The 12,051-nt window shown below is 32.7% G+C and overlaps 1 protein-coding gene across 1 annotated transcript in view; it reads left to right on the top strand.

Moving 5' to 3' along the window:
* Positions 1 to 950: 950 nt before the first annotated feature.
* LOC129220437 (glycine N-methyltransferase-like) overlaps positions 951 to 12,051 on the top strand; it is a gene marked incomplete in the record, with an annotated part of 16,591 nt that continues 5,490 nt past the window's right edge. The window contains 4 exon segments of the mRNA XM_054854858.1: positions 951 to 1,366; positions 2,670 to 2,797; positions 3,391 to 3,644; positions 8,359 to 8,510. Of these exon segments, the coding sequence (XP_054710833.1) occupies positions 1,161 to 1,366; positions 2,670 to 2,797; positions 3,391 to 3,644; positions 8,359 to 8,510 (740 nt within the window).

The following is a 12,051-nucleotide window of genomic DNA, read 5'->3' as shown; positions in this document are numbered from 1 at the left end:
TGAAATGTTACTTCTTTTCATGACTTATGAAATTAATTTGTAACGTTTATGTCTTATTAAATGCTTCCAACTAGTTTCAGAAATGTTTCGTATCCGTTACTGTAGGTTCGTTAATGCATTAATGGGAGGGGGGGGGGGGGGGAGTCATGCTTCAGTATGACAGTTTTGACATTGAAAACGTTCACCAAAAACTCTGTTGATGCAATGACCTGATGATTAGTTTCTAGATATTCGAACACAATCCTTGTAGAAATTGGAAAGGATTTTATGCAACCTCAAGGCAATCTTCGCCAACTTTAGAGATAATCTCGATCATAATATATGCGAAAAATTAAGAACTTTAATATTAAAGCAATTTAAGCATTTTATATCATTATGTCCTACGAAGAAGAAATCCTTTTTGTGATCCTGGTTGGTACTAAGTTCAGATCAAATGAAAAAATTTCCATGTCTCATTATGAAAGATTAACCAAAATCATGTAAATTGATGATCAAGTGCCGTTTAATTTTTTTAGCTGGCTGAGTTAATACTGGAAGTTCCCACAAGGTGGCACGACACAGACTTCGCCACCGAAAATTTTAAGAGAAGGGCTAATTTTAAGGAGGTTTTGATCACATTTTTGAGGGGTTCTCTTTCTTGCGATGAGGGGTGTTTGTCATTTCACAGCGTTATCATTCTCTCCCTGAATAATGAAATTTTTATTAAAATTCCAAAGTACCAAAACATCACGCAGGCACAAAAAACCTCCCATCATCAATGACCATGTGTGGTAAACTTTCTGCGAGAGAGTCGAAAGATAAAATGCTTGTCATACTTTTGAGTTCATCCGAAAAGATAAGAATGGTATTATCACTGATTTTGCCTCTTCTGGATGCATAGATTCCCTCTTCGAAAAGTGTCCACCTCTCGTATGTTGGGTGGTAAAATCGAATCGTCCGATTTCACAAGAAACCTTAATAACGGAACTTTGCCTCACTTATCACGTGACGATAAGAATTTAATTTTCGGCGCGTAAACAAATTATGACGCAAATGGGAGTTATAAGAACGAAACGAGAAGGCACCACATGAGAAGTTCATTCCTGCAAAACGCAACCGAATTTGAGGAAGAGAGAGAGAAGGATTGAAGTAGAAACGAACGTATAAAAGTGGAGTCTGAAATGGTGGACACTGTGTTTCGCGCACGATCTTTAGGGGTAGCTACAGAGGGTTTGCCTGATCAGTATGCTGACGGAAAAGCAGCCAAAGTATGGGAAGTTTATATTGGAGAGAAGAGTGATCGTACCAAACATTATAAAGACTTTTTAATTCAAACTTTGAGAGATCACAACTGCAATCATTTACTGGACGTCGCATGTGGAACAGGGTAAGTAGCTAGATTTTACTACTAATTTAATCTTAACTAGAAACTACTTTGTTTGGTATTGTAATCATATCTTTTTCTTTTTCCAATAATTTTAATAGTTCTGACATCTAATTGATGAAATCTATGATTAAAGTCTTACCGTATTACCTTACCTTGTACATCTTAGGGTGAGAGTTCAAACTTTTTCTTTCCCATTTTGAACAGAATCAATAGTGTTTTTAAAATGATTCTCACGCTATCCTTATTATAGCGTTTCAATGGCAGAACTACACTTAGTGATGACTTAAGACTGACAGGACAGTAGCGCGTGTGGCAAAAATACACATCTTCTCCAAAAAGAACCTATAAACCTAAAGGGTCCCATTTTAGGACTTTTCTATTTTTAGTTTTAATAGTAATGACGAAATTGGCATCTAGCTTGATTAAGGAGTTGCCCTACTAAGTTTATATATTTACTTAATTTTGGTTGCTTGTTACATTCAGAAATAGTGCCTTGAGATTAAGACGACTTTCATAGCAGCCCCATCACTTAAATATCGATTAACCAGCTCGGTGGAAGTAAGCGTAGTTGGAAAAGATGGAAAAAATGCTATGCTTCGTAAATTTTAGCAGCTTAATTTAGAGTGTTGACATAAATAGTACTAAAATGGACTAGCGTCATACTTAGCGTATCGGGGGGAGGGGGGTGGCTTTCAAGTAGCGTGAGGGCGCTTCAGGAAAAAAAAGAAAGAAAAGTAAAACTGTAATCTAAGGTAACAGAATTGTTAAAGTTGCGTCAAAAAAAAAAAAAAAAAAAAAAAAAAAACGGTTGGTAAATAAAATAATACTGATTATTTTTCCGAAAGAAAATTTTTTTAACGATCTAGCTTCAACTAATATAGTTGCGAAAAAGTTACTTTTTTGAAAACACCACCTTTCGTAACCAGTCTAAAATAATAATAATAATAGTAATAATAAAATTAAAAAAACAAACAAAAGAAACAAACAATAGAACATTGAACAAGATAATTTGAACAGCTATGTGCGAAATAATAATCATTTGCAAAAATAAGGATGAGGAAAATTGGTTTGCTTTGTCTAGAAAGTTATGGCATTAGTGGATTATTATAAATAAATAATCAAATGAAAGATACAAGAGAACAAAACCATTGCTTCACCCATAAGTTTCATCAGGAAAACTATATTTGTATTATCTTCTATTCCTATTTTACAAATGACAGGCAAACTACAAGGTCATATCTACGCTCCAATAATTAATATTTGAACTTGCAATAAATTAATGTTACTCTTATTTAATTTACAGAATTGACTCGATTCTGCTATTAGAAGCAGGATTCCAAATCATGAGCGTTGATGCTAGTGACAAAATGCTAAAGTATGCTTTGAAGGAAAGGTGGAATCGGAGAAAAGAGCCTGCTTTTGATAAATGGGGTAAGCACGAATATATGAGTCATTAGTTAGACAATTTATTAGATATGTCGATGATTTTTACAGAACACATTTTGCGACCACTTTTCTTTTAAAATTAAGATACAAAATGTAACTTTAAAAAATGTAATTTTAGGGGTTTTTTTTTTGAAAAGCATAGTGTTATAAGAATTAACCTTTGTTCAAACTGGTCTATAAACCTTTCCAGTACTAATCAAAATAAATTTATTAAACCAAGTATATCTAGGACACACACAATGATTTTCTGCAATGCTGTTTTTATTTTTATTTTTAATCAAGTCCCTTTTCTTGCGATGTAGTCAAACTATACATTTTTGAGCAGCATTTACATGCTAGGTATCACATACACTTTCCTGCACATAGATCATTTAGTAAGACAATTTTTTTTTCTTCGTAAATAAAACTGCAGCAAAAGTAGACATTAGATAAAAGAAAAGCGCTATCCAGCAAAAACTAAAAACCATTTATGAAAGAAAAATTAATAAATATTCGAAGCAACAAAAACAGATAAATACATTACATAAATACAAACTTAATTTAAGTGAATAAACAAATTTTACAATTTGTTCTTTCAGTGATCGAGGAAGCTAACTGGTTGACTCTGCCCGACGATATCCACAAACCAAATGGTGGTTTCGACGCTGTCATGAATTTGGGAAACTCGTTCGCTCATTTGTTTGACGTGAAAGGTGACATGTCTGACATAAAATTAGCCATCAAGAACTTTCACGAAATGATCAAGCCCGGTGGCTATCTCCTCATCGATCACCGTAACTACGACTGCACTCTCAAGCACGGGAAAACTCCAGCTCATAGCATTTATTACAACGTAAGTACTCGCCACTTTCCTGCACAGAATTGTGAAACGATCAAAATTGTATTTTTGTCTTTATAACTCGCTATGGATATACAGGATGGAAATTAATTACTCACTGCTGTCCGACCATATTTTTTATGACTGACTCTAACAGGACAAAAGGCATAATTTGATCATATTTCGTTCACTTTGAAATGTCGCTGCTTCGATTTTTGTTAATTGATATTCATAAAAGCTAGGCCCGGATCTATAAATTTTGGGCCCCTCTGCAACAAAATCTGTGGCCTTACCAGAAGCCAGCAGTGTATATTTGTAACGTTAATCAGTCTTAGTGCAAGTTTTTTGTTTCAATATTTTTTCAATTTCTTGGGCAGTTGGGCCCTTTAAGGACGTAAGATCCCCCCCCCCCCCCGCACTGCCGCGTCAGCGGGTACGCAGATTCGAGCCTGCTAAACACTAATTTAGATGCGTCCACTTCCGCTTCTAAACTGGATGTTCACCTTTTGATCTCCTCAGTGGTTGAATAGTACATTTACATCAAAATCCTAATTTTGGTAGTCAGGTAACATAACACACTACAAAAGTTTTGGAACAAGGAAATTTTTACACGATACATTTCCCAGTCACGGATTATGAAATTTGGAAACATAGTAATCTCCTACTACAGACATAACTGCTCTAGAGTTTATGAATTTTTTTCTTATGGGATCGAAATTTTGAAGTCCATGTTAACAAACTGAACATCGTAGAGAATCTGAAAACTGCCATAAAAAATTGGAAGCATTCATCAAATTGAAACACTTGCAAAAGTTAGATCGCTGTAAGCACGGCAATGCATGCGATTTAACGGAAGACACATAAAGTCAGCAATTTTCAAAGAAAATAAAGCGCAGGTTGTTTTCTTATGAATTAGTAACTGGAGGGAGCTAGTACAATCATTGGCTTAGGAAAAGCTGATACAAAGATTCCAAGTCACATGACTCAACGTTGATGAATGGGCGACACGTTTTGCGTAAAACAAATGAAAGAAACCCGATTTCATTTAATGTTTTACTTGAATGCTATCATGTGACTTTACGGTATTTGATTCAAGAATAAAAGGCTTCACTCTCTTCACCTTTTATTTATTCTCAATAGTTGTTTTTTTTTTTTTTAACTGGCCATTAATATTTCAAGGAATTGCCGGGAAAAGTAGGTTTTCTTTAGATGTGATAATAGAAAGGAAAAGAGTGAATTTAGAAAATTGAAACGTGAACATGTTTCTGAAGCATCATTTGGATGAGTTTACTCGAGAAAAATTAATCGCAAATCGTAGAAGAATAATCGGGAGGAGGCCGCCAAATTACGAATATTCCGCAGAACTCAAAACCGTGTTAAAATCGCTAACAAGAAGTGACCAGCATTTTATATTTGAAATTACATTTAGGTCTGTTCACAGCTCGCATTGTAAATTTGTTTTCGAAGCCAGTGTATGTTCATAATGTGTATTCATGTTCGGGAGAGTTATAAGATTTAGACACATCATGACACATTATTTTCAAAATTTTTAGCAAAATACTACTTTTAATTTTTAAACAATGTAAAGAGATCTTTATGTATGTTGTTCTTAGTGATTCGCTCCAAGCTCTCTTTATTTACATTTAGAAGGTCATGATCATGATCTTCTCTATTCCGTTTCTTATTTCTTTTGATATCTTTATCATTCTGAAATATTTCTTTTTAATGCTGCATTTGAAAGATAAGAAAGTAATCAGACAGAAATTTTGTTCGTTTGCAATGCCCTAGACACAAAACTCGAGGAAAAGATAACATTTCTCTTTATTGCTTATCGCTTATTAGAGAACATTTATCAATTACGAGTAATATTTCCATCATTTCATAAAGCAGATTGTATAAACTTTAAGTGGTTTCAAGAACAGAACCTTTTAAAACACCTTATGGACCAAAGTAGGAGTAAATAAAAATTTTAATTAGGTCACAATAAATAGGTCTATGTTCAGTACGTTGTGTTCGGATTAATATAAATGAATCAGAAAACATTTTGCTCTTTAACAAAAAAAAAAGTATCCACTTTTAGAAATCTTCTGCAACTATAAAGAAACTTCATATAAAGAAACACTAACCTGACAGCAGCAAATGAGAGTTCTGAGTTCATGAACTAAATTTCATCATAAAGTTTCGAGTAAATCTACTTCTCTGATAACGCAATTCGCGTTCTAGTTGATTCTAACTATTAAAAAAATGAAGTGGTCAGTTTCCGCTTCGAGTTCACATGCCATCTCTCCGTGGTTAAGCTTTACTGAAACACGCTAATTTATTATAAGATTTCCGTTCAGACACAAAAATAAGCATATCGTGGGGTTACAGCTAAAACACGCTAAATCATTTTTGGATTTCAAGTATTTCTTGACCACCAAACTCAAAACACTCCTGTTGGTAAAACCAGTTAAGTTACTTTGTCTCTTTTTATTTTAAAAATTTGGTAATCACATTAAGAACTCTTGCCTAATAGTTTTTACAGGTGAAACACAAAAATAAAAAACATGTTTTTTGACTTAGTGTGTTTCTTTTACTTTGTAACCAGACGACAGGTACAATGTTTATATGCAGGGTATCTACAAATTAGTTAGCAGAAAAGAATGATTTATTGAATGTAATTTACAGGATAAAAATGATATTTCAACTGTCGTAAGATAAAGAAACGGCCCAAGCTTACCGTTATCCCAAATATTTGACTTGGTTGCTACAGATTTGTCAGAATATCTCCGTCGATCAAATTGATTGCAGTATAAAGATCTTTGATTTAGCTCAGGAATGGATGCAGGAAGTGGCTGAATGTAAACTGACTTGGTACCCAGTTAAAATGTCACTTCCAAAATGTCGCGTAAGAAAATGTCTCGCGACATTTTAACTGTAATACCAAGTGAGTTTACAATCAGCCTCTTCCTGTATCTATTCCTAAACTAAAATAAAAAAACAACACTACAGTGAGTTTGATCGACGAAAACATGCTGACAAATCTGTAGCAACTACTGATTTACCAATAGAATATTTTCAAAGTAATGAAAGGAAATCACCAAGTTTACCATCGAACATTTATGCTAATGGTAAAATTTGGCTGTTTCTTTATTTTACAACCTTAGCCGAGGCTTCAGGGCAGTAACTTACTGCTTAATATTTTCTGTCCTTTTTTTCTTTGTAAATTGCATGCAATGAATCACTCTTTTAAGCCAACCAATTTTAGACACTCTGCATGTGTGCAATTAGTTTGAAAAAGTGCTTGCATTTCATAATTAGTACGATGCAAATATAAGGAGATTTGGCGACTGATACTGCTGTTTCGGTTGCTACGGTCTCAAGTAAAAAGTATATTCAAATTTTACGAAGCGCTTCTCGTCATTTATCGAAAACGAATTTCTTCTACCCTCTACTGGTGAGGTCTTACAACTTAGGTTACCACTAAAGTCATACACCTTAGAATATCTGCACTTTAGTATTCGACGGTTTTGTAATGTTTACATATGTGATGGTTTCATGATATTTTTATATTTTATATGATAGCAGTTATGATACTTTACTGCCGTGGTAAGGTAAAGGGCAGTATCTGCAGAAATGAGATTTTGAGACTAATTGAAGAAATGCGCTTTGGATTCCATAATAAGAAAGGCAAATGTTGGAATTTGACGTCTTTTTCGTGCTTTATTTTCAGCAGAAACCAGATAAGCTCGTACAGTAAAGCTAAAGTTCAACCGATGACAAAAGTGCAAAAAAAAAAAAGTTTGCAGATACTGCTTTTTATGGTCCCGCCACAGTATAGCACAAAAATCATTTGATAAATTTCAAACTTTAATTTATTACATTTTATGGAGTGCAAAAGAAGTATTATGTAGGGGCTACATACACAGCACCTCATCACTTATCCCACAGAAAAAAAAAATCTTCTCCAGTTAAGATTTAACAAGAATGGATGCTATTTTACACATGCTAGCAAATGCTGTTTGGTTAAGTGATTACGTTTTATTGATGTAGTATCCAAGTTTGTTTTGAATCAAACATGTGCCGATAAGCAAAGAAAGACATTAGCAAAAGAAGAAAAATATCTTTATCTTTTCTAATAATAAAACTGAAAGTCTGTGTCCCTGTAGGTCTGGATCTCTGTATGTCTGTGACGTGCGTAGCACCTAGACCGTTCAGCCGATTTTCATGAAATTTGGCACAGAATTAGTTCGTTGCATAGGGGTGAGTGATTTTTCGAAAATTCGATTTTGTTCTTTTTCTATTCCGATTTTAAGAACATTTTACCCAGCAAATTATCATACCGTGGACGAGTAAATTACCAAATTATCATAACGTGAAACCGTAACATGGGCGAGCAAATGAACACAGCAAATTGCCGAGAAATCCGTCATCCATTATTTGTAAATATACAGGCGCACTAAATGATCTTTTCCTTTTTCTACTACGGGCAAAGCCGTGCGGATATCACTAGTAAATAATAAAGCTATTTTGTAGAAGATTCATAAAGTATCAAAATTGTGAAAGCATTTAACAAAACATATTGAAATTTGAAATAAATACAATATTGAACAACAAAAGAAACAAAGCCAGAGAAATCGAACTATAAATTTAAAACATCAATAGGTATTTGATAAGGAATAAGTGTGAACGGCACCTAAATAGTACATAATAGTGCCCAAATGTACTCATTTAATACTTTCCATTTCAGAGTAAACACATTAAAGATATCCAAACTTCCATCTTGTACACTGGTCAGAGTCCCACGATGGTGATGTTGGATTATACGATGGACATATCGGACATTGTTGGACACTTCGATCGAACGGACAGTGAATTTACGAAGAAGGGAAGATATCATGGGTCACCGGTTGAGTAAGTATTTATGAACTTTAATTGATTATTACATGAAAAAACTCGACTTTGGCTAATGAACTCAACGTTAGCTACGAGTGGGATACATTTAGATTTACCCTAGTTTATGGAGTTCAATTAATAATATGAATTTAATTCTATGAGTAAGTGTTGATATTACCCTTAAAAGTATGAAATCCGTTATTTTATAGAGTACCTAGTTATTTCATGGAATAACGACCTGCAGCCCATTAAAGTGTAAAATAATCTATATCATATATCTTGTACGACAGCTCAAAGTTGAGGTACTGGTCAGGGATTTAAAAAATGTTTTAGTAAAACCCAGTGTGTCAACAAAAAATGTTTTTGTTTTAGAAATAATGTTCTTCGTAATTCCAAGTGTCGTTTTAGTAATTCTTGTTGTAACAAATGATTTTATGGTACGTTTCTATAAATACCATTTATACGATGCAAAAATTAGATAAATTGCTTTTTTTTCATTTTAATTGTCTATCATTAGTTTATTTATAGAATACCTAGTTGTTTCATTTTGGATAAATTGTTTATTTTGCACTTTAACTGTCTCTCATTTGTTAATTTATAGAAAGCCTAGTTATTTCATAGAATAAATAGTTAAAGTGTCAAATTAATAACATATTACGCACTTTAACGCGGACACGATCAGTTATTTCATGGAATAACTAGGTATTCTATAAAATAACTGCATTATATACTTTTACGGTAACATTGACACAGGGGTTCCCAAAGTGAGCAACGCGGCACCCTGGGGTACCACAAGTAGAAGTGAGAGGAACCGAGAATCGTTTGGCATCAAATCTTTGTTCTTAAGGAAACAAACGTGTAATGGTTACTTATCAAAGCCTCACCCTGTGACAAATATTTCACTTAAATAGAAAACAAAACAGATGAGTGGCACAGTTTATGTTAAGAGTAGAGATGGTAACGGTCGAAAAAAAAAAAACTGGAAATTTTGGGGAAAAAAAGTTTTATTACGAACGGTTTATTAAAACTGGGGAACAATTCAAAATTTTAAAATGTCTGGCACATAATTATATGTTCAGAAAATTATTGTAATTACATTCCAATGATTTTTTTGTTTAAATATTTTTTTATGTTCAGTATCAAGCACGAAGCACTAATTTTTATGATGAAAGCTGTAAGATAATTTACTTTCCCTGTACATCAAAGTTTTACTTGCTGCTTTGATCATTAACCGTGTAAATGTGCACAAAGAACGGAGTTAGTGTATAAATAATATCAATTAATGGAAATATTCAAACAAAACTTATAATATATTGTTAGGAGCCCGGCACACTTCAAGAATTTTTTTAAATTATGGCACAGTTCTTGCGAAAACAGAGGAAATCAATTTACAAATATGTACAATAAAGTCGTTAATAATTGCTAAAATATCCGTAGCAATTAGGCAAATATCAATGTCACAACATGTTTTATGATTTATTAAAATGTTGCGACATGTTTTATTATAATTAACTCATTCTTATTTTATGATTTATTAAAATGTTGCGACATGTTTTATTATAATTAACTCATTCTTATACATTTTCTTTTTTAAAAGAAAATGTATAAGAATGAGTTAATTATAATAACACATGTCGCAACATTTTAATAAATCATAAAACATGTTGTGACAATCAATAAACACCGTAAACTCAACGGTAGTCACGTCTTTACATCTAAATACCCAAAAACCCCAAGTCAAAATCACATCTTACTCAAAGTTAATAATTGATTGATGGTTTGACTATTTTAGGTAATTTTGGAAGTTTTTATCAAAGAAAGCAATTGGTTAATTTTTTAAAAGTATAAGTTTCACCTTTCTGTCAAAAAGAAAAAACAGCATAACACGAATTGCATTTATCTTTTAATATTTAACGTTTTTTATGTTTTCTGAGATAATAGCTATTTGCGAATACATATTTATTCGTAAAATTCAACTTCTCCATTTTTTCCGAATAAAAAAAAAAGTTTTTTTTTTTTCGTCGCCACAAAATTTGCGGAAATTAAGAACCTTGAAAGGTTTTATATTAAGCAGCAAATAATGAGTGAAAGAAAGCTCTTTTACTACCGATTTTATTTACAAAATCATACAATTATGTAAACATGGATTAACTACCTCTCTCTATTATTATAATAATACTAGTAGACTAATAATAGTTATTGGGATGCTGTGAGAATATTCTTTAAAGGAAGTCAAGACTCGGGAAAGCTTTGAAACTTATGTGTTAACAAATTTCGAACATGAAGTTCACCTTTTTTTTCAAACTGTGATATTGATTCGAATAACAAACGTGGTGGAATATTATTTTATAAAATACTAGCTGACCCAGCCACGCGTTGCTGTGGCAAAGAAGTTGGATTAAAATAAACTTTTACTCACTATTTTGATAGAATCAGGGCGTGATTCAATGTAAAAACGATTCATAAATGTTCCTGGAAAATTATGGGCAGCTGATGTGGCCAATTTCTGCCAGTAATATGTCATGCCGAAACCCGGAAAGTTTTCCGATAAAAGTTAATAACCTTTCTGAAATTATCTCGGTAGTCTCTTGAGAAACTTGAAGATCTTCCCGTTTGAAGCAAGCTAGTCGTGTTTCTGGAACCTTAGTGTAAACTTAGGAAGGGATAAAAAAAAAAGCTTAGCACCTTTCTGATTTATTAAGGAACTTCTATAAGCAGTAATGCAAACATAGCCAAAGCTTAGCCAGAACTGCAAGCAATTAACGAAAATTTTTACTCAGTAACGTTTCGGATTTGTTTTTTTTTTTTTTTGTTTGTTTTTTTTTTACCGTGCAGGCTGAAGAAAGTACTTATTGAATTCAATAAGTACTAACTAAATTTTCTATGGAAAAAGCACTATACTTACGCTTGGTAAATTTTGTAAATATAACTTCCGCAAAAAAAAAAATATATAAATTAAAAATAACTTGAAAGTGATAGTAAATATCGAAACTGATTGTAAAATAACCGAATGTAGAAACTAAGCATAAACCACCATACACTTTTAGATTCTACACTACATTTTATTCACATTAGCTTTCTCTATAGTTTGTAATCAATAACTTCTTTACAAAATACACTAACTAAATTAAAGACGTATAAAAATTAAATTTTTTCAATGAAGTAGATAACATTGACTTCGAACTATTGTTTCTATTATTTGAAAACTGAAAACTGTCTAAGCACTAAGTTGTGCACAATGTTCTTGATCAACCAGTCTTTTGCTAATACGAAAAGTATGATAACTTTCCACGTGTGAATAGGCAATATTTCGTTGCCCATAAGAGAAATATTTATGCTTCAAGTACAAACCGAAAGAAGACATTTTTTGTTCTTTAAATCTATTTATGGTCTTTGCAAAAGCTAAACGAATCAAAAATTGAAGCCTTTCAAATGTGTTTGAAAATTATGACGCTAATAATGGATTACGTGGCAACACAAACATTTCTCCTTTAAACTTTTCCGACAAATATTGTTGACTTTATGTAGAAACGTGTACCGTTGCGTA

This window comes from Uloborus diversus, chromosome 4 (assembly GCF_026930045.1).
Source record: "Uloborus diversus isolate 005 chromosome 4, Udiv.v.3.1, whole genome shotgun sequence".
Taxonomy (NCBI): domain Eukaryota; kingdom Metazoa; phylum Arthropoda; class Arachnida; order Araneae; family Uloboridae; genus Uloborus; species Uloborus diversus.
The sequence above is the reverse complement of the archived record's forward strand: the minus strand, read 5'-3'. Positions and strand labels throughout refer to the sequence as shown.